Genomic DNA, 23170 nt, shown 5'->3' on the forward strand with positions numbered 1-23170 from the left:
ATTCTAAATCAGACACAGAGATAAAGTAGTGCGATAAGATTACATTTATTAGAATTAATCAGGGTTGGAGTCTTGATCTTGTGGTCTTGGTCTCTAGACCCCCCCATCTGGATCTGGGTCTCAGCTTATGGTCTTAGTCAAGACCACAGTGTATTACCAGTGCACTAAATGCAATAATTATTTCAACCACTAGTTGCCATGGCATCTTCACCATTACTGTGAATTTGCAAGTACTTCTGCCTCTGTGTTTTCATGCATGCTGTACAAGCACTGTCTCACTCATCACATGAATTTAAGTGCAAGAATTATGGTCATAACAACACAAGGCAATCAATAGTGATTTATGGTTATAATTGCCATGTAGAGGCTGTGGGTGTGTCTCAATCAGCTCCCTAGTTCAGTAGTAAGGGCACTGATCAGGGAGTCGGCCATTTTTAGGGCTGTCTCAATTGCAAAATCATTCTAGTGCCCTAAAATGTTCGCTCCCAAAAAAATCCCACAATGCACTGTAAAAACCAGAGAGCACGACGTTGCTCACGATGTTCCCTTACTGGAAACGTCTTCCTCTTCTGAAGTCTCTCAAGTCGTTAAATGATGAGCACAAGTGTAAAACTATGAAGTCCAAGCCTTATTTTCTCTTAAAAAGAGATGTTGTTTGTAATGTCTTTCATTCATAATTACCATGAAAGTGAAACAATCTTTTAAATATTTGAGTTGTTAAAAGAAGGTTTAAAATACACTCCTATATATTTTTATTTCTTTATTTATGCAATTTATCTGTTATAATAACACCGTACGTTTGAGTATCTTCTACGAAAATTAACGATAATGTCATTTATACAGTAGTGGTGCTGATTAATAACAGCTGCACTTCAGTGCACGAGCTCGTTAACGTGTCTCGGGTGATTGAGTCATCAGTGTCCCAATGTTCAGTGGATGAACACCTTGCCAGTGCCCAAATTCATGTTCATGATATACTGATTCACGACATAGGGAGCTAGGGAGCTGATTGAGACACAGGGGCTGTGTCTCGTTTGGAAGGCTGCATGCTAGGTAGGACGTGTCCTTTGAAGGCTGCAGTATACCGAGCGTCCTCCTTTAAACAAGTCGCATTTAAACGAGAAGGCCTACGTAGGACAAATTGAAACGGAACATAACATGGTTGCTATGACAGCACGCCACTCTTTAACAAGCGGGAGCGCTTTGAGTGAGAAGGGAACAAAGTCCCTTTAGAAGGGAATGTATGAGGTACATTTTAGGAGAGTTATAATGATGTAAAGAGAAAAGAAAATAGATTTTACAGGTGTACTTTTAGTCTAATACTTTATTTTAATTATATATTAATATAATTATACATATTATATACACTTTACACTCATCTACTGAGGTACTTCAACTTGGGAATTAACATTACTTGCGTTTGAACATCATATTTACGGGCATATTGGCGTCATTTGTTTTAGACATTTCCATTGAAGCAAAGAATTGTGGGTTGTGAGTACCCATGAAGGATACACCTCATGCATCCTCCGAATTCCCATAAAAGAAGGTTGCATTCGAAGGCTGCATTCGAAGTGTCCTACTTGTTTTTATGAAACGAGACAGCCTCGATGATGTATGCGTCCGACAAATGCGACCTCCGGAGGACGTATCCTTCCAAACGAGACACAGCCAGGGTATGACTTTATTTGCGGCAGCCGCGGGACCCAATTGTTATGTTGTGGGAGTTGTAGGTGGGAGTGGCCGGTATTCCTATGAGTTGTTGGCAGGAGTAGGGCTGCACGATTATGACTAAAATCATAATTGAAGATTATTTCTCTTGATATTTTAATCACTATAAATAATATTGATTAATATAAATTTACTGCATGCCATATTATGTAGCTACACATCCCAAACAATCTGAGAACTGTGTTCCTGAATTAATTAATTGCTGTTCTATGCATCAGTAAATAAAGACAGTGACTAAATGGTCAACTTCACATTTGTTCCTCTTAGCAGCATGAAAAACAACTGTTATTCAAATTGTGATTAAATTACAAACAGAAAGCCAGTGAAGAACACTCCCTTTATAATAACTGAAGCTTAAATCACTTCAGTTCATCATGAACTCATTGACTGAGTTCTGCACTCTCGACAAAACTCCCATTATAATCAATGAAGCTGTCTACACTGCACGATAAATATCTTATTTACATCGTTTATACACCTTGTTGTTTATAATGAGATCATTCGCGAGAGTGCAGCAGCAGAACTCAGTCTGTGAGCGTGCACTGAGCGCATTTCTTCTGCGCCGGTGACTAACCATACATTTCCACTGGTGCATTTTGAGTGAGTGAGATTTTCAATTAATTCCATGGAAGTCAAGTGCCACGCTCGCGAGGTGCATTGTGGGACTGACAGCAGTGCGGAGAAGGTGTTGAGAGCAGTCGAGAGCATGCGATAGGTGAAAGGTGCCACGCGTTGTTCCTAGCAGGCTACTCAGCCTTACAGGCTACATATGGTTAGGATTAGGGCGGGGGCAGGGTTAGGACATCTGCCGCCTCCCAGGAACAAACTGAGGCACCTTTGTACAATGGGCTCAAGAACATAAAAAAGTTGAGATTTCTCTGCTTTATTCAAATGATCAGGTGGCTTCCAATCACTGTGAGCTGGAAGCAGTGACGTCTGTCATAAGTGCTTAAAATATGCCTTTAATGCTGGAGTTTCTGCTGGATTCTCTGCTTTAATCACATCATCATGTATATTTCTGACTTCAAACAGATGTCAAATGATGATTGCATGCATTCATTGTGACAATACTTTGGCTGGGTAAGCAAAGGTGTAATAAATTAACAATGTTTGTGCATTGTGGGCATTTGAAAACTAAGCTGGCATCTTTCCAACTGTAATCATGCTTATATAAGATTATATTATTAATCATATTCTGAAAACAATAATAGACCAAACGCACTGGCTTTGCATATTACAAACACGCCCCAAAGCAGTAGCTGTCTAACGTGTTGAGTGGGGGTGAGCAGAGTTTTTCCATGGCAATGGAAATTTAAACGCCTCTGATTGGCCGTTGCATTCATGCTCTAAACAGACATGTCTGTGATATATTAATAACGTATATGAAACATCATAAAGTTTATCTACTTTACTTTTTTTAATTTACACTTTTCTTTTACTAATTGTCTTGGGGAAAACCTGAAACCAAAATGTGGTGAAGTTTGATTGTTGACTTGTTGTTCCTTGTTTAATTAAGTAACATAAATGAAAAGGTGTTAAAACATAACTTTTGAATATAATAAATGATTGCTGCAATCAATTCAGCATCTTGGTTCATTAAAATGTACTGCCTGGTTCTGGAACCGACAGGTCTTGGTCTGGATCTGGGTCTTGAAGTGTCTAGTCTTGGTCTGGATCTGGGTCTCGAGGGATCTAGTCTTGGTCTGTGTCTTGGAAGGTCTTGTCTTGACTACACCTCTGGAATGAATTAAATAAATATCTGTACAAATATTGGGAAACTGGAGTTTTTTGGAGACCACACACTCTGTTACTCTGTTATTTATTTTCACATAAATGAGGAGAAATAACATTACGGATTTGACATCTCTCTGTTACAGACATGACTGTAAAACGTCATGGTTACTGGTGTAACCTCCGTTCCCTGATGGAGGGAACGAGACGTTGGTGTCGATGTAGTGACACTAGGGGTCACTCTTGGAAGCCCGAGACACCTCTGGTCTTTGATAAAAGGCCAATGAAAATTGGCGAGTGGTATTTGCATGCCACTCCCCCGGACATACGGGTATAATAGGAGCTGGTATGCAACCACTCATTCAGGTTTTATGCTGAGGAGCCGATATAAGGTCTGGCCATTTCAGCGGGTAGTTCAGCATTGTGGCAGGAGGGACACAATGTCTCGTTCCCTCCATCAGGGAATGCAGGTTACACCAGTAACCATGACGTTCCCTATCTGTCACTCACTCGATGTTGGTGTCGATGTAAGGACACTAGGGGTCCTTATTCAAAACACCACAAGGCTGAACGGTGTTACGTGAACTGGCGGTGTGTGGTGGGCAGACTTGCTGTGTGCCTTATAGCCAGCACACCAGGTCGATACGTAACCTCCCCCGACACAGTTATAAGTGTCGAACGGCCCTTTTTGGGGACAAGTCGACTACCCAAGATAGAGACAGGCTTAACCCAGTCGTGGCCTCTTTTCCTCTTCTCTTTTTCCACTCCCTAAAAAAGAAGGGGGATTATCCGACTGGGCCGCCAGGTCTAGTTGGGGGGTGTCCCTCCCAAGGGGAAGACACTGCAGAGACCACACCTCGCCCAAAGAGAGGGGGGGATATTTAAGTGGAAAAATACATCACATGGTCTTTCCAACCATGTGGAGAGCCTTAAAGGTAGATCCTGCCCAATGGGGGAGGAGTTACTACAAACATGGAGACTGGGGCAGAGGGGCTCTGCCCAAGGAAGACGCAGTTTGCCAACAGGGAAACTAATTAGCGGAAGATATACAACGCATGGGGTTACCTTACAGGGAACCACCACATGCGGAGCACCTACCCCAGAACAGGGCTCTTAGTTAGCGCGTGTACTGTGCCGGCAGTGAGTCTCTCCGAAAACTCGACTGCCACAGGGCTCGGAGGAAGTCAACCAGGGAACAAAGTTTGTGAACACTACTGGGAATTAATAGCGCACGTCTTCAGCTCCAATGGAGGTGGAAGGCGCTATGTGCAAGCGATACACACGGCCAGCTATCCCGGGCTTATCCGCTTGTGCTGCGTGCCACTACCTGGGACGAAACCGGTTCCACCCGGAGGCTGTAGAACCTTGCACAAGTGTTGGGTGTTGCCCAGCCCGCTGCTCTGCAAATGTCTGTTAGAGAGGCACCCCTGGCCAGGGCCCAGGGAGCCGTTATACCCCTGGTAGAATGGGCTGGTAGCCCTACCGGGGGCGGCATGTTTTGGGCGAGATATGCCATAGTTATGGCATCAATGAGTCAGTGGGCGATCCTCTGCTTGGAGACAGTGCTTCCTTTCCGCTGTGCACCAAAGCAGACAAAGAGCTGCTCAGAGATTCTAAAGCTCTGCGTGCGATCCAAATAGATGCGTAAAAGCATGCACCGGACACAGCGATGACAGGGCTGGGTCTGCCTCCTCCTGGGGCAGCGCTTGCAGGTTCACCGCCTGGTCCCTAAAAGGGGTTGTGGGAACCTTGGGCACATAGCCCGGTCAGGGTCTCAGGATCATGTGAGAGTAACCTGGACCGGACTCCAGGCACGTTTCGCTGACAGAGAACGCTAGCAGGTCACCTACCCTCTTGATGGAAGTGAGCGCAGTCAGGAGGGCAGTCTTCAAGGAGAGTGCCTTAAGCTCGGCTGACTGCAAAGGCTCAAAGGGGGCTCTCTGTAGACCCTGAAGAACTACAGAGGTCCGATGAGGGAACGAGGCAAGGTCTGGAGGCATTCAGCCTCCTGGTGCCTCTTAGGAACCTGATGATCAGGTCGTGCTTCCCTAAGGACTTACCGTCGACTGCGTCGTGGTGTGCTGCTATGGCAGCAACGTACACTAGGTGGAAGGGGACAGCCTCCCTTCCAACCTCTCTTGCAGGAAGGAAAGTACTGATCCGACTGCACATCTCTGGGGGTCTTCCCGACGGGAAGAACACCACTTAGCGAACAGACGCCACTTAAAGGCATACAGGCGCCTCGTAGAGGGGGCCCTAGCCTGAGTGATCGTGTCTACCACCGCAGGAGCCGGGCCGAAGGGGCGGGCTGCGGCGGAGCCAGTGCAGTCACTGCAGGGGGACGCCCTTGGTGATGAGTAGACGGGGTGCGGGATCTTGAGCCGCGCCGGGGCAGGATATGCCGGCTAGCATCCATCTACTGCTCTACCATCAAAAACTGCTGGGCAAAGTCCTCGACGGTGTCGCCGAATAGGCCCACCTGGGAAATGGGGGCAGCAAGGAATCGTGTCTTGTCAGCCTCACCCATCTCGACCAGGTTGAGCCAAAGGTGGCGCTCCTGGATCACTAGTGGCCATCGTCCACCCGAGAGACCGCGCAGTGACCTCCGTCGCTCGGAGAGCGAGGTCGGTCACCGAGCGCAGTTCCTGCATCAATCCCGGGGCGGAACTACCCTCGTGCAGTTCCTTTAGCGCCTTGGCAGACTAGCAGGAGAGCCATGGCATGCAGGGCGGAGGCGGCTTGTCCATCAGCACTGTAGGCCTTAGCTGTCAGAGACGACGTAAACCTACAGGCCTTGGACGGGGGCTTTGGGCACCCACGCCAGGTGGCAGTGCTCTGCGGGCATAGGTGCACCGCGAGTGCCTTTATCCACCAGGGGATTGCCGTATAGCCCTTGGCCACCCCACCATCGAGGGTAGTGAGGGCAGGGAAGCTGAAAAGATCGGGAACGGGCAGTAAAAAGTGCCTCCCACGACCTTGTCAGCTCTTCATGCACTTCCGGGAAGAAAGGAACGGGGGCGGGGCATGGCTTTGAGCGGCGCCGCGAGCCCAGGATCCAATCACCGAGCCGTGAAGGTTCAGGGAAGAGCAGTGAGATCCACTCTAACCGACGCCCGCAGTTGCCCGGGAAAGCATGTCGTCATCTCCGCATCAGCCTGTGACTGGGCAGTCGACTCCAAAGGGAGGAGTCCAGCTGAGGCTTCCGACTGGACGAGCCCGCTCTCCGATGCTGTGCTCGAGAGCTCATCACTTTCACGGGCTCCGAATAAGAGGTCGGACTCGCCGTGAGACGAGCTGGCGGACTCACCCGGAAGCACGATCGGGGCAGACGAGCGTGCTGGGGAATGGGAGGACCGCGGGGGGATACCCGGCGGAGGCTGTCCCATTGGGGTCCCCAAATCGCCCCCAGTGCTAGCCGCGCTGGCCTCATACCCGTGGGTAAAAGGACCAAGGCGGGAGCCTTTGGGGTGGCTCGCTTTCTTACGAAGGCGAGCCACGACCACAACTTTGCCATGGACATATTCTCGCAATGAGAACATGAGCATCCACGAACGCTGTCTCCGCGTGAGCAGTGCCCAGACACGAAAGAGTTATCGTGACCGCTAGAAGGCGAGAGATAACGAGCGCAACCAGGAATAACACACCATCGGAAAAGCATCTTTAAAAAGACGTGTCTTTAAAAAGATGTTCCGTGTGTGCGCTCTTTTAGAGAAATATATACTCTTTTAGAGGGGAAAAATGCTCTTTCAGAAAATATACTCTCTAATTTTTCTGCCGAAGCGCCCAGGGGCATTCTCTGCAGTGCACCAGTGCAGAGGAGGGAGAAGCCACTGAAATGCGCTGTCAGATCCAGCAGAGGTGAATGAACAGTATTATTCAGCTCAATGAGCATGACCGTACGGCTCCGAAGAGAAAATCTGAATGAGTGGTTGCATACCAGCTCCTTTTATACCCATATGTCCGGGGGAGTGGCATGCAAATACCACTCGCCAATTTTCATTGGCCTTTTATCAAAGACCAGAGGTGTCTCGGGCTCCCAAGAGTGACCCCTAGTGTCACTACATCGACACCAACGTTGAGTGAGTGACAGATAGGGAAGTGGCATTTACATGATAAGATGAGGGAAAACCATTCAATTTAATCAAGAATGAAATCGTGAAATGGCCTTGTGTGATTACTAAACCGCATTTTATAAAATATGCATTCAGCGCTTCAGTCAGCGATGTGTGATCGAGCTGCACCCTCAACCTTTGAACAGGTGTTCAAAGCAGTGCAGCAATATAAAATAGTGTTTGTTACAATTCAAATCATCTTGCCTTATCTTGCCAGACAGCAAAAGATGCCTCTGATGGGTCCTGGTTTCCTTCTCTCCCCCTCCGTGCAAAGCATAACTGAATGTCAAACCATACTTTGATTTCAAGCCTTATGGGTGTGTAAAAGGAAAGTGCATGTGCATTACTATTTATCTTCAGGTCAGACTCAGTAATACGGGGCTGATGAACATGCGTGATAACACTAGTTTCTCTTCTTTGTTTTTTTTTTTGTTTTTTTTTTTCTGTAGCGCTTCACAGTTGATTTAAAGATGGCATTGCATGACTTGATGATGTTGAGTTTTGTGATGTGATGGTTAATCCCGGCTCTGAAACTCATCAGACTTGCTACACTATATTTACATCCAGAGATTGTCAGGCATAAAACTCTTGCAGTGTCTCATTACAGAGGACAGCAGAGTAGGCACGTTAATATAGAATGGTGATTAAAAATAACTGGAACTACCTGTGCATTAAACTACTACCAAATAGAGTATATTCATTTTAATCATTTAAGCTGTACTGAGAGCAAGCATACTGTACTAAACTATAGAGTAGTAGTAAATATTGGTGCAGACAAATTATGGTGTTTCATCTTTTGTCCAGGAGAAGTGAGAAAGAGGGTGAGAAGAATAATTTGAACTGTGAATAAAACAGCACAATGGATGAGAATTTAATAAAGAGAAGACTGTGCATGCCTTTTTTTTTTTCTATTAATTTCCACAACTGACAGCACACAGTAGCAATAAATTGTGGGTTGAACAGATTTTGTTTGTGATAGTTTTAATTCATGATTTTCATTTATTCGCTGTACCATTACCTGTACATTACCTGTACTTATTAAGAATTCAGATTACATCAATGAAGCATTTTGCTTTATATTTTATCATATTTTCAGGTGATAATTTTAAAAAGTGATATGTTTAAAACTGAGCACATTGAGTTGATCTGATAAGACACTAAGTGAACATTGTCCTTGTGATGCCTTGTACTTGTTTCCATGGAGACTGACCAGCTCTTTGCTCTCTATAGTGCCGGTGTGGGCTGTGGGAGCCATTGTGCTGGTGGTTCTGGCTCTGGTGGTGTGTTTTACATACTGTATGTTCAAGAAATGCTTCGGCAAGAAGAAGAAATCCAAGAAAGCTCGTGAGAGGAAGAGAGCGGGACGGAAACGAACAGAAGGGGCTGTAGGAGAGGGGGAAGGAGAACAAAAGGTGAAAGAAAAAAAAACAAACAAAAGAAAACATCGAAGTTGTTTAAACATTTTAAGCTGTAATTTGTGCAGACTATACAGTATGTGACACAATACAATACATTAGATAGATTAATGGCAAGAAGTACAAAAGCATTTTCATTTTTATGTTTATGAATAAGGGCCCAAGCACTAAAATGTGTAGCTTATATTGCTTTATGTTAGTGAACATTTTTCTCCGTCTGCTCATAGAACTATTGGAGCAAACTTGTGTAATTTGCCACATTGATTGAGAAAGGCTCCTGACTCATTTTAGGGTCTCCCAGTTAAACCCTCTCGTGTCACCATAAGCTCAACAATCAGACTTTTCTTCTGTTTTTAACTTTTGAACCCTTTGGTCAAAAAAAGACATTTGAATATCGCACTGCATTATGGGACAATGGTGTTTCATTTGAAGTCACCATTAGGGTGTTTAGTGTTCCCAGGGGTGGATTTAGTTATTTTGGTGCCCTAGTCAAAATCCAGGAATGGGGCCCTCTTCAATGACACACATTTACATCAATTTTCTATTAAAGGTGCTGTAAGCCTTTTTATTATTGTTATTATTATTATTATTATTATTATTATTATTTAGAATGGTATGGAGAAAATATTGCAAACAGCCAACAAAAATGTGTCCACGGTTGTGTCTTTCCCCCTGGTTGTGCCAACTTTCTAAAATGGAGTGAATAATATGACAGCACATTATAAAAAATTAAAAAAAAAACAATCTGGCTAATATGAACTACAATACATACCACTACAATACCTTTTTTCTTTCTCACTCTCCCTCTTTCTTTATGCACTTTTCCTCCATCAACTTGACCTTGAATTATCTACATCCAAATTATTAGACTAAAAGTTGACTTTGCATGTTTCCAGAAGGCTTTGATCAACTTTTAAATTTGAAAACATAAAAAAAGTTTGCTAGATTTACGCTGCTAAATAAGGCAAAAAAGAAAAAATGTATTTATTTATTATTATTATTTACGAGTGTCAACGCACAGATCATAATCATCATCAACACTGTGTATTGGTGACTATAGTGAGTGTTCTGCTCGTGGAAGCAGCGCCGGGTGGCGGTGTAGGCTGTGCAGCAATCTGATCCGTTTGGAAAGACAGTGTTACCTTAGGAAGTCTGGATTCCATTTACAATTTTTCTCTCCACAAATTCAAACCAAACTGAAATATTTGTATTATGAAACTCATAATATTTGTATTTTTACGGGGCCCTTGGATTCTGGGGGCGGATGCCTGCCTTTGCCTAGTGCTAAGTCCACCCCTGAGTGTTCCCTTTAGATGGGACCTTATCTAGTTCATTTCTAATAAATTTTCTCCCAGTCAGTGCAATTGTGTTTAAGAATACAATTTATTGAACTGTGATGTATGGAGAAAATTAGTCAATTTATTGGTGGACTTTGTGTCGGACCACGATGTAAAGTCAACACTGTATGATGCATTGAAATTAAAGAAATATAATCATTTTAAAGGAACAATGAGAAAGGGATGTTTGCAAAGTTAGGCTATAATATGGTTGGTCTTATCACTCATGAAATTTTATCATGAGTTATCAAACAGGCTAGCACAGATATCAACACTAACAAACACTGATAGATCATTGTGAATCTACGATACAGCACTGCTACATTACAGTCATTTCTTAGTCTTGTTCACTGTGAAGTCACAATAAACAGTTGTCTTTTAATTGTAATAATTTGTTGAAATACTACTGTAAAATATACACTGAAAGTCCTGCAACTAGTAGCCAGCGATATACTGTAAACACACAATTTTTTTTTTACAGTGTACATTAACGCCACAAAAAGTATTCATAGTCCCAACTCAAATAGATTTGTTTATTTTACAAATTTAAATGGAAATCAAGTTTTTTGCATTCAACAAAAGCATTTTTCTTTTCAGTGATGTTGCAAAATTATAAAATGGATTTTTGATTTTCGTTACTGTTACTGACCAAGTCAATGAAAAACAGAGGGTAGGCTTTATCTCGGCAGTGCTTTGTCCTATTAAAGAGAAGTTTTGTGTATTAAAAACTGTTTGGCTGTAGCAGCAACAACAGTCTCTCAACAGCAGTAGTTCTGGGCTAGTAAGATTGTGTGTTTGAAAGCCAGGGTGTTTTAAAGCTGATCTGTTTGTTACTTTCTACATTGTGCTTATCACAGTGTAGGTCATACTTAATCCTGTAATTGCAACTATATTTTGTTCAATTATTTAATCAAATCAAAATCAAAAATACATTATGTCTCTGAAAATTGGGTCTCTCCATCTTTGCAGGTTGAAGCAGAGACTAAGGAGGGTGAGGAACAAAAAGAAGAGCAGGAGAACTTGGGAAAACTGGAATTCTCTTTGGATTACAACTTCACTGATGCTCAAGTAGTGTTTCTGTTAAAATATTTGCAACCTGGTCCCATAGAATCACGTTACTATACAATATGTACATTTTTGCAAAATCATTTTTACATTACTCATTGTAGATATCGGTTAGTTTAGGTTTAAGGTTTAGGGAGGGAGGTATGTTTTGTTGATTTCAAACTCAATAGAGCATAAAAGGGATAGTTCACCCAAAAATGAAAATTCTCTCATCATTTACTCATCCTCATGCCATCCCAGATGTGTATGACTTTCTTTCTTCTGCAGAACACAAATGAAGGTTTTAAGAAGAATATTTCAGCTCTGTTGGTCCATACAATGCAAGTGAATGGTGACCAGAACTTTGAAGCTCCAAAAGGCATATAAAGGCAGCATAAAGGTAATCCATACAACTCCAGTGGTTAAATCTATGTCTTCAGAAGTGATATGATAGGTGTGGGTGAGAAACAGATCAATATTTAAGTCCTTTTATACAAAAAATAAAAAATGTCCTCCCTGCCCAGTAGGTGGTGATATGAGCGAAGAATGCAAATCACCAAAAACTAAATAAGAAGAATGTGAAAGTGAAAGTGTACAATAAAAAAAAAATTTAAAAATAAAAAAAAAAGACTTAAATATTGATCTGTTTCTCACCCACACCTATCATGAATTTAACCACTGGAGTTGTATAGATTACTTTTATGTTGCCTTTATGTGCTTTCTTTGAGTTTCAAAGTTCTGGCCACCATTAACTATTTTTCACTATATTCTTCTAAAAATCTTTGTTTGTGTTCAGCAGAAGAAAGAAAGTCATACACATCTGGGATGAGGTAAGGGTGCGTAAATGATGACAGAATTTTATTTTTGGGTCTTAAAAACCTCATCTGTTTGGGTGAACATTTAATTCACTTTTAGCACCACAGTTGACATTTCACCTCGGAACTGCAGCAAAATATGTAATGAACCATGTAATGTCATTTTGCAAACAAAAAAAAATTCCACAGTCATTATTCCATATTCCATATTTTCATTAGAGCAGGCTGAATATTTGGTACTTATATTAAAGGTGAAATCATTAAGTTTTGCCCCATTAAAAATATTTAACCCTAAATAAATGAATAGTACTTTTGTACACTCACAAGAGTTGAACACTGATCAGTATATCAGCATTGTAATAAAAAAATATTTGATTTTACATGGCACTGTGCTGCCGCTTGTCTTGGGGTTCTTTTTGAGATCACATGACCAGCCCATACTACTCACCTTTAAGTACCTTAATGAGTATTTCATGGAATTCAAGTAAATTGAATCCATCTTAATTCAACAAGAAAACATCACAAGGGAAAGGGCTAATGTTTGTCCATTTGTAATGTACTGTACAGTCATTACACACAAATATTTATAAAATGCTGGCATTGATCAATCACAATCAAGTAATTATCATGTCATATTATTTATATATATAAATTCAGCAAAAAAAGAAACATCCTCTCACTTTCAACTGCTTTTATTTTCAGCAAACTTAACATGTGTAAATATTTGTATGAACATAAAAAGATTCAACAACTAAGACAAAAACTGAACAAGTTTCACAGACATGTGACTAACAGAAATGGAATAATGTGTCCCTGAACAAAGGGAGGTCAAAATCAAAAGTAACAGTCAGTATCTAGTGTGGCCACCAGCTGCATTAAGTACTGCAGTGCATCTCCTTCTCATGGACTGCACCAGATTTGCCAGTTCTTGCTGTGAGATGTTACCCCACTCTTCCACCAAGGCACTTGCAATTTCCCTGACATTTCTGGGGGGAATGGCCCTAGCCCTCACCCTCCGATCCAACAGGTCCCAGACGTGCTTAATGGGATTGAGATCCGGGCTCTTCGCTGGCCATGGCAGAACACTGACATTCCTGTCTTGCAGGAAATCATGCATAGAACGAGCAGTATGGCTGGTGGCATAGTCATGCTGGAGGGTCATGTCAGGATGAGACTGCAAGAAGGGTACCACATGAGTGAGGAGGATGTCTTTGCTGTAACGCACAGCGTTGAGATTGCCTGCAATGACAGCAAGCTCAGTCTGATGATGCTGTGACACACCGCCCCAGACCATGACGGACCCTCCAACTCTAAATCGATCCCGCTCCAGAGTACAGGCCTCGGTGTAACGCTCATTCCTTCGACGATAAACGCAAGTCTGACCATCACCCCTGGTGAGACAAAACCGTGACTCGTCAGTGAAGAGCACTTTTTGCCAGTCCTGTCTGTTCCAGCGAAGGTGGGTTTGTGCCCATAGGTGAAGTTGTTGCCGGTGATGTCTGGTAAGGCCTACAGGCCCTCAGTCCAGCCTCTCTCAGCCTATTGTGGACAGTCTGAGCACTGATGGAGGGACTGTGCGTTTCTGGTGTAACTCAGGCAGTTGTTGTTGCCATCCTGTACTTGTCCTGCTAGTGTGATATTCGGATGTACCGATCCTGTGCAGGTGTTGTTACACGTGGTCTGCCACTGCGAGGACGATCAGCTCTCCTTCCTGTCTCACTGTAGCACTGTCTTAGGTGTCTCACAGTACGGACATTGCAATTTATTGCCCTGGCCACATCTGCAGTCCTCATGCCTTCATGCAGCATGCCTAAGGCACGTTCACGCAGGTGAGCAGAGACCCTGGGCATCTTTCTTTTGGTGTTTTACAGAGTCAGTAGAAAGGTCTCTTTAGTGTCCTAAGTTTTTATAACTGTGACCTTAATTGCCTACCGTCTGTAAGCTGTTAGTGTCTTAATGACCGTTCCACAGGTGCATGTTCATTAATTGTTTATGGTTCATTGTACAAGCATGGAAAACATTGTTCAAACCCTGAAGATCTGTAAAGTTATTTGGATTTTTACAAAATTATCTTTAAAATACAGTGTCCTGAAAAAGTGACGTTTCTTTTTTTTGCTGAGTTTATGTATATACAGTATGTGTATACTTGAAGACACAAACACAGTTTTGATAAGGAAACACAATGATTACTGTGTGTTTATTTTGTGTTAACAGTTGATAGTTGGAGTTCTTCAGGCTCAAGATCTTCCTGCGATGGATATCGGTGGCACGTCTGACCCTTATGTGAAAGTTTACCTGCTTCCAGACAAGAAGAAAAAGTTTGAGACCAAAGTGCAGCGCAAAAACCTCTGTCCTGTTTTCAATGAGACCTTTATTTTTAAGGTCTCCCTTTTTCCAAATTTTTATTGATATAGTGCATAAGCAGGCTCTGACCTAACTTAAATATGTGTGTTATATATGAATATGCAAATATATCTGTGCTCATGTGTGTTTTTCAAAAAAAGTGTGACCTGTGAAAGGATCTGGTTTCTCGTTATGTAGCAACCAAAGTTTCCCCCAGAAATGCTGAATCGGTTTAAAGTATGTATAATATTCATGTAAACTGATGCATTTCTCAATGAAACAGGATATTAAGTGAGAAAAATATTGAGGGTGTGATTGTATCCAGTGGGAATTGATTGGATAGTGCATAGTGGGGGTTTTATACCAGGTTGTTGAGGGGACGATTGAAAAATTTAGAGGAATTTGTGATGTCAGCTAAAAAAAGAAAAGTTGTTTGACTGAAGTCATTTTGAGTTGTCTGTCTTTCTTTCGTGTTATAGATTCCATATGCTGAGCTGGGTGGTAAAACTTTAATACTTCAGGTGTTTGATTTTGACCGGTTTGGTAAACATGATGTCATCGGCCAGATAACGATTCCTATAAACAGTGTTGACCTTGCGCAGCCACTGCACGAATGGAGGGATCTCGAAAATGGAGATAAGGAGGAGGTCAATTTTATCTCCTATCTATATTTAGCATAACAGGCTTGAATTGTACTTCATCACCAGATCATCATTTATTACCTTAGTTTAACATCTTTATTTGTTCCTATTCTCTCTTTCCTTGTCTTGCTCTTCGGCAGGAGAAACTCGGAGACGTATGTATTTCTCTGCGTTATGTGCCCACTGCCGGTAAACTCACCGTTAACATAATGGAGGCCAAAAATCTCAAGAAGATGGATGTTGGTGGTTTATCAGGTAAAAATAGTGAGCCAAGACATCACAGTCTCACATAAATTATGAATTCAGTCAATTTCCTCTACTGTCTTTTTTTTTAATTTGTTTTAGTAATGCTATAAATACCACATTGTTTTGGTATTGAAAACAGGCTATGTAACATTGTCAAGAACATCTAAACAAACACAACAAAAGCAAATCTTCAGTTATTTTAATAAAACAGTTTTTTTCTAAAAAATAAAAATAAAAATATTTGAAAACATTTATAGTATTTCACCTTTGGATTTTCAGAATATTATGCAGTTGTAAAGTTTTTGTGAATCTATTAATTAATTTTGGCAAAAATAAATGTAATTCTTTGTACACCGTTCATTTAGTAATAGCAGAATAATACAGATGATGTTATAAAAAAATTGAGATATTATGAAAAGTGATTTAAATAAACAGGAAACAGGACATCATTCACAGAAGTTGTTTCCCTAAAATTATTTAACATTTCTTTTCACACAATTTTTTTTTAAATGAAATCAAAATACATTGTGACTAGAAAGAAAAGGTGCAGTAACTAAGTGCTAATCACTTAATACACACACTTCTTAGGTAGTAAAAACAGAAATCTGACTTCTAAAGTGTCTGCGGCGGAACTACAGTAAACCCATCACTAGACAGACCTAGAGTAGAATATTAAGAAGTAAATCAAATGTTAGAAAACAGACAAAAAAGGAGAAATTCACTTCATATATAAATGTTTTTTGGCCAGTATTATCGCTTTCAGAGCATCTTTACCCCAAGTCCATAGTTCATTTTGTTGCAGCATCACACAAAAGCTTTTAGTTAACAATGTCAAAGTAGAAATGCACTATTTACAGTCAGCCTCAGCCATAATAACTTTATAAAGTGAGTGAAAGTGTCAGATAATAGGAGGATTCCCGAGAGAGAGTGAGTAGTATTCGGCAGGTCATGTGATCTCAACAAGGCAACCCCATGAGTATGGAGTTATATGTGTGCCACAATTCTGCACGCGCAAAATTATACTTTGAGCGTGCAAGATTTTATTTTGAGCACACAACAATTTTCTGCATGCGTAAGATTATATTTTAAGCACACAAAAGGTATTTTGCAAGCACGTGGACTCAGTTTTGTAAAGCAATGTATCTTCTTGCAAAGATGAATTCACTTTGAGCAAACAAAAATCAATTTTGCACTTGAATAAAGTTTATTTGAATGTGAATTTGCACAGAATTCTGAAATTTACGTAACGCTACTGTTTTTTGCGTGTGCAAGATCTCACTCGCTCTCTCCTCCTACCCACTCTGCATGCACTCATAGCTTTGACTGCTTGTTTGCTCTACAAGGTCACGGCATTATAATGTGCCAGAATGTCAGCCAATCAGAAATGAGGTGGTAAATTTTGATTGGCTGGCTAGACCACAGATCATACTGCTAATAAAAACAAGAGGAAGAGGAGAAGGGGATAGTTTGTTTTCAAGAAAGGAAATGTGTAACACACTATGACTACATGAAAGCAGTTCTTTTCTTGACAACTGTTTTTATTTAACCTTTATGAAATATATTTTTTAGTCTGTACACTGCCAATAGGCTTATTAGCTAGCTAACTATCTGGCTAGCTCTTTTAGTGTGGTTCTCTTGGCTAGTATTTGGTTATCTAGGTTACCAAGTTACACTTATGTATCTACTAGCTTGGCCATGTTAGTAACCACTTTCATCTGAAATTATATTAATTTAATCTCTCACATGTGTAAAACTCTTTAACGTAATAGTGTAGTTATGAGGGAACTAAATATCTATCCTACAGGATATTCTGAGAGAGCAGTTTATTAAAATAAATGTGACCAGATTACAGTCTACCATGGATCAGAAACCACTGAACCTTCTTCGTTTTGTTATTATTATATGAAATATTATTTTCTTTAATAAACATGTTATTTTGTCCACCTTCTTTAGTATGTCCTCTCCCATTATTTCGACAGACTTGTATATTATAAATATTATGAATATTATAAATATTGCCTTAATTAACTTTCTATTCTTGATAATAAATTAGAAAAGCTGTTTATGTTTGCATTTCAAAGCTGTGGGTTATCTTGAAATGTTCAGTATGCTGTTTTTATGACGTTTTATGACCAATTATGTCTAATTATGTCTCCTGTCATAGTCTGGTGTAAATTAAATGTACAGTATATTGAACCTCAATTGTTTGAGACTGCAAAATGTTTTAAAAAAATAGAAAGAAATCCTTAGCATTGCATGATCCTAGGCTACTATATTTTGAAAAACTTACATTACTGTGAATTAAGCCTTACAGTATTCCTGGTATGTCTATAATTCATGGGGTAAATATCTTTTATAATGATAACTGCATACAGTATATAAAGTGTGTAATGAAATTGGAGCATTGTGCCTGTTGTCTCTTCTGTTACATTTACAATGAGATGTGCATGGTTGCTGTAGCTACCTCAACTGTCCAATTGCAGAGTGCTTGTAAGAAGCTTCTAATAGCCAATCCTGACGCAGGAGGCGGAACTTGTCGGAATATGGTTGGAAAAGCAAACAAGCAGTCTAAAGTTATGAGCGCACGCAGATAATTTATATGATGAGAGAGAATGAGTAAGATCTAGCACAGGCAAAAAATGTATTAATCTTTGCAAGAAGATACATTGCTTTACAAAACTGAGTTCAAGCGCATACAAAATAACTTTTTGTGCACTTAAAATACCATCTTGTGCGTGCGAAACATTTTTGTGTACTCAAAATATCATCTCGTGCATGCAAAACATTTTTGTGTACTCAAAATATAATCTTGTGCTTGCAAAATTACTTCCCTTTAGGAGCACTCGAGCTGCATATGATCGCTATGGGACACCGTCCAAGTGTCACGTGGTCTGAAGCCCTTATACAGTCATGCCAATTTATTGGCTGATGGCACTTAAGCGATGCCCCCTAGGGAGCTACGGCACAGGCTCCATAAAGGCGCTCGCTTTCCCGCCATCGAGTAAGATTTTCTGTTCTTTAGTGCACGAATTGTCTAAGCCCATGTTTGTTTCTAGCAACTCATGTCGAAGCAAGGATTATTCTTCTCCCTTTTGAGTGGCAAACACATAAGGACATCATTGACTCAGCGTAAATTTCAAAGAAGTTTCAATGTGTTTTTTTCCAAACATTACAAGGGACCGACAAGGACAACGGTACTTCATCCAGGCTCGCAATTTCTTACCACGAGGTGTTATCCCCACTTGTTCCAGTTCTACGGCCTCCAAATTTGGAGCTCTGTGTGCTAGAGCCATTTGGGATTTTGGCTTTGATTCTGAGAATATAGGAGTGCGAACGGACACCGGAATCCTCCTCGTGTTTGTCGCCCTCTACCTGAGTGAAAGCATGAGTCTCGTCAGACATGCTCTGAGGCCTAGCTCAGTGGCCATTTTCTGCAGAATAACATCTGCAAAATAAATACCATGCCCCCCCCCCCCAAAAAAAAAAAAAAATGTTGAGCTATCCGGTGTGCAAAAGCAAGTACTACATTTTGTTCCCCCATTATATGCTGGGACCAGTTTAGTGTCTAACCTGTTTTTCAGTACACCAATTTAGCTCAGTTTCCCCCGTAATTTGCGCTGGCGAATGAGCATTGAATATTTTCAGCTTCAGTTTTGCCTCTGCCTCCATGACCAAGGGTCTCGGGGCACACGTAATATAACTCAATGTACAATAAAAATAGGCTCATCTACACATGAGCTTGACGGGCTTGCTGTGTAATGAAGGGTGAGTCCCCATTCAGTGAATGAAATTGGACTGTATAAACGTATCAGTCATCATTTCTCTCCTGTTTGCACTTTGGTCAGTATCAGGATGAGTTTGCCGTTGTACATGCCTCTAATGCCCGACAACCAGAATATGGTTACGTTTTCCCGCGCAGCTTGCTCTGGCGAACGAAGATTAAAAAAAAATGCTTCCCGAATTCAGCCTCTGTCTCCATAACTAAGAGTCTCGAGACATGCATAACAGAATTCAATGTTCATAAAGCACAAGTGTTTACAAAACACACAGTGAATGTAAGCACCACACGTTGTCCCCCCATAAAGGATGCTGGGGCCATTGTGGCGAACCAATTTTCTCAAATAAACATTCCCCCCAATGTTCACATACTCCCCATTCAAAATACCAGAGAAAAGGTTTATTCTGTCAGCATCCCTGCTGTAAATGCATTTCAGGGCGCTCCCTTGGGCATTTTGCATGCATGACATTTTCAGTGCTGTATGAACTCCACGAAGGGACTTTAACCACTGACACATGCTAAAGCTGGCATGTCGCATTCTTCTGTGGACAAGTTGAACTTGGGGGTGGATCTCCTGTCCAGACAGGGTCTGACACCAGAAGAATGGACATTACATCATCAGATTATGGAACAAATCTGGAGGAGGTTCAGCAGAACAGAAGTGGACCTGTCCCCTCTGGTTTTATCTCTTGCCTCCGGCACCACTGGGCATCGATGCGCTGGCGCATCAGTGGCCGAGAGCGCGTCTTTACGCGTTTCCACCAATCAGTCTTTTGCACGCAGTTCTGCTAAGGGTTTAGGAGGATTGGGTTCGGTTTCTATAAGTGGTGCAGTATTGGCCATCTCAAGTATGGTTTTCTCTCTCCTGGAAAAGACACCTTGGGAGATTCCAATCTGATTGAAGATGTTGTCACAGGCGCAGGGCAGCATTTGGCACCCCCTTCCGGACTTGTGGAAGTTATGGGTGTGGCCCCACAACAGGGCACACTTTTGAATTATGGGTTATCCCCCACTGTGGTTGATACCATTCTAAATGCTAGAGCTCCATCACCAAGGAGGCTTTATACATTTAAGTGGTGTATTTTTGCTTCTTGGTGTACAGCGCAAAGTGAAAATCCAGTTCACTGCCCTGTCGGTACAGTGCTGAATTTTTTGCAGGAGGGTTTCGGGGTTGGGGTTGCAATGCTTAAAATCTATGTTGCCACTATAGCGGCTGAACGTTCGCTTCTCAATGGAGTCTCTGTCAATAGACATTCTCTTGTCTTTCAATTTATGCATGGGGTACGCAGGCTTAGAACTTTTCGTCCCATCCACGTTTCTTTATGGGATTTATCTGTTGTTTTAGAGGCAATCTTGGGTGCTCCGTTCGAGCCCTTGACAACAGTTATTGGTAAAAAATTTTGACTCTCAAGACGGCACTGCTAGTGGCATTGGCATCGTTTAAGCGAGTCAATGATTTGCATGCCCTGTTGGTCAATCCTTTGTGTATGTATTTTGCGCTAGGGTATTCAAAATTTGTGTTACGACCTCATTTGGGCTATTTGCCCAAGGTTATTTCTACGTCATTTTGCTCGCAGACCATTAATTTTAAGGCTATCTCTCCTCCCCCAATTGAGTCGGAGGAGCATGAAAGGTAACATACTGTTTGCTTTGCTCAGTTCGGGCACTGCGAGTTTATGTTGACCATACTAGCCAGTGACGTAAATCAAAACAGTTGTTTGTGTGTTTCGGTGTCCAAGCATAAACTGTCTCATTGGCTTATTGATGCAATTTTGAGTGCTTACAAAGTACGCGGTTTCCTTTCGCCTTCAGGTGTTCGAGCCCATTCTACGAGGAGCATGGCATCCTCATGGGCTTTGGCTAGAGGTGCATCTTTGGAGGACATTTGAATGGCGGCAGGGTGGTCCTCCCACATACATTTGTTAGATTTTATAATCTGAACGAGGTATTGACTACTGCTTCCCAGGTTCTGTCTGTTGGAACAGGAGTAAATTCATAATTCCTTTTTTATTCAGATGCTTTAGATGCCTATATGCTTGCCACATGGGCTTAGACAGTTGGCAGCTACTGTTCGCATGGCGTGAATGTATTCCTTCCCATAGTGATCATACGCAGCTTGAGTTCTCTGAAAGGGAACGTCTCGTTTAAGTACGTATCCTTGGTTCCCTGAGGGTGACGAGACACTGCATAGCTGGCCATACCCTCTAGCAGCTGCATAGGCTCCTGCCTTTTGCAGAAAATCTGACTCGATGGCTCAAAAACAAGCATCTTTATGGAGCCCGTGACATAGCTCCCTAGGGGCCGTCATTTAAGTGCCATCAGCCAATAAATTGGCATAATTGAATAAGGGCTTCAGACCATGTGACACTCAGATGTGAAAGGACGTGCTCATAGGCAAGCCGGCGGTCTCATCCGAGAGCCCGACCGGGGCAAGCGAGCGTGCTTAGGAATGGGTGGTCCGTGAGGGGTTACTTTAAGCTTAAAGTAACCCTTTCAAGTGATTTTAGGAAGGAAAATGTAGAATATTTTAATTTAAAAAATTGGGCAAATTTGCTTCTGAAAGGTGAGTAGTTTGCACCCCTGTTAAAGACAGACCTACTGTAAGCTCCGAGATTGTTAATCGAAGGTATATGATCCTGTTGAAGCCATTAGTGCATGCTATTTTAAAGTTATTTATTTGTTTATTTTTTAAATTGCATTTAACAGCAGAATTTCTGGTGAAGAACTGCACTACCCATGATCCTGAACTGAAATGTTAATGAATAATCGATGATTGATTATTTGTCATTAATAATTTGATTTTAAGCTTATTGATTGTCAATTAATCAATTTCAGCACAAATGTGTTGAGTAATCTTGCCAGCAGACTGTGAAAAGACTGTCTGTCCGCCGCTAGAGGGCACACTGCCCCTATATTATCATGGAGTGTTTCTCTATAGAGGAATAGCACATTTACTGCATAAACCGTGAGAGTCTGTTCAAGTACAACATCACAACAAGCAGTGTTGATCTGCTGGTCTCCCTGTACCATTCACACCGACAATCACGTCAGTTCTCGCTGGGAGAGCATGCAGGTACATTCACCTGAAATCTTACCTTCACCAGTGTAGAGTTTTGTTATTCAATTTTTCACACAGAGTGTTATTTGATTTCATTTTAAATAAAAAAAGTAAGATCAGATATATCCCACGATCAACAGCGTGAAATTTTTAAAAACTCTGTATCTTCTATAAAAGTTATTGTTAATAGTAACGCATTAACAGTACAGTATATTAAACAATTCACAAATTCAAACTAAACACAGCCTGAATGTATTAAGAATACTCTGAAATGAAAACAGAGGAAAATACCAATACTTGCATTTCTTAAGTGTATTTATTTAAATGATATTTAAACAGTAAGCTACATGCACATAAATAAAGCTTTGATTGAAGAAAAAAAAAGCGTGTTCTGTTATTTCTAATTTCAAGCTGTACGCCACTTACATTATTCTTGTTCATTATTGGTATTGTTAATGACTGATTGATTTTCATTAATTACGATAACGATTTCCGTAAATTTGTTTCCCTAATCCTGAATAGAAAGATCCACCAATCAAAGAAATGCGGCAAACAAAGCACACCAAAACAGCTCTGTGACGCACTGTGAATTACACAATCTAGACGCTGTCCCAACGCTCTCAAACTACTTCGCAAATATCTGAACATTTTGCAATAAAATCAAAATCAATTTTTTACAAGATTATAATCAACACTTTGAAATCAATAGTTTTATAGTTTTCCATAATTTGATTACGTAATTCGCAATGCTTCATGGGATTGTAGTTCATTCCATTATTAACGACATTAAGTATGCAGTCTCGAACCTTTGTCTTTTTATCCAATTTTCAAATACTTGTATGCTTCAAATCAAAGTTTGTAATGGTTCGAATCACCTCAGAGCTGGTTGGTTATATAGGTTTTTGTGGAAAGTCCCTAT

General features: G+C 41.2%; 1 protein-coding gene across 2 annotated transcripts in view; it reads left to right on the plus strand.

Annotated features, from left to right (window-relative positions):
• syt5b (synaptotagmin Vb) overlaps nucleotides 1-23170 on the plus strand; it is a 45938-nt gene that overhangs the window by 21205 nt on the left and 1563 nt on the right. The window contains exons 3-7 of one of the 2 annotated variants that reach the window (XM_051686855.1): nucleotides 8805-8986; nucleotides 11296-11394; nucleotides 14400-14567; nucleotides 15008-15175; nucleotides 15310-15424. In XM_051686855.1, the coding sequence (XP_051542815.1) occupies nucleotides 8805-8986; nucleotides 11296-11394; nucleotides 14400-14567; nucleotides 15008-15175; nucleotides 15310-15424 (732 nt within the window). The remainder of the gene's footprint in view (nucleotides 1-8804; nucleotides 8987-11295; nucleotides 11395-14399; nucleotides 14568-15007; nucleotides 15176-15309; nucleotides 15425-23170) is intronic. The other variant, XM_051686856.1, reaches the window with a different exon arrangement.

The sequence above is a fragment of the Myxocyprinus asiaticus genome, chromosome 44 (genome assembly GCF_019703515.2).
Source record: "Myxocyprinus asiaticus isolate MX2 ecotype Aquarium Trade chromosome 44, UBuf_Myxa_2, whole genome shotgun sequence".
NCBI lineage: Eukaryota > Metazoa > Chordata > Actinopteri > Cypriniformes > Catostomidae > Myxocyprinus > Myxocyprinus asiaticus.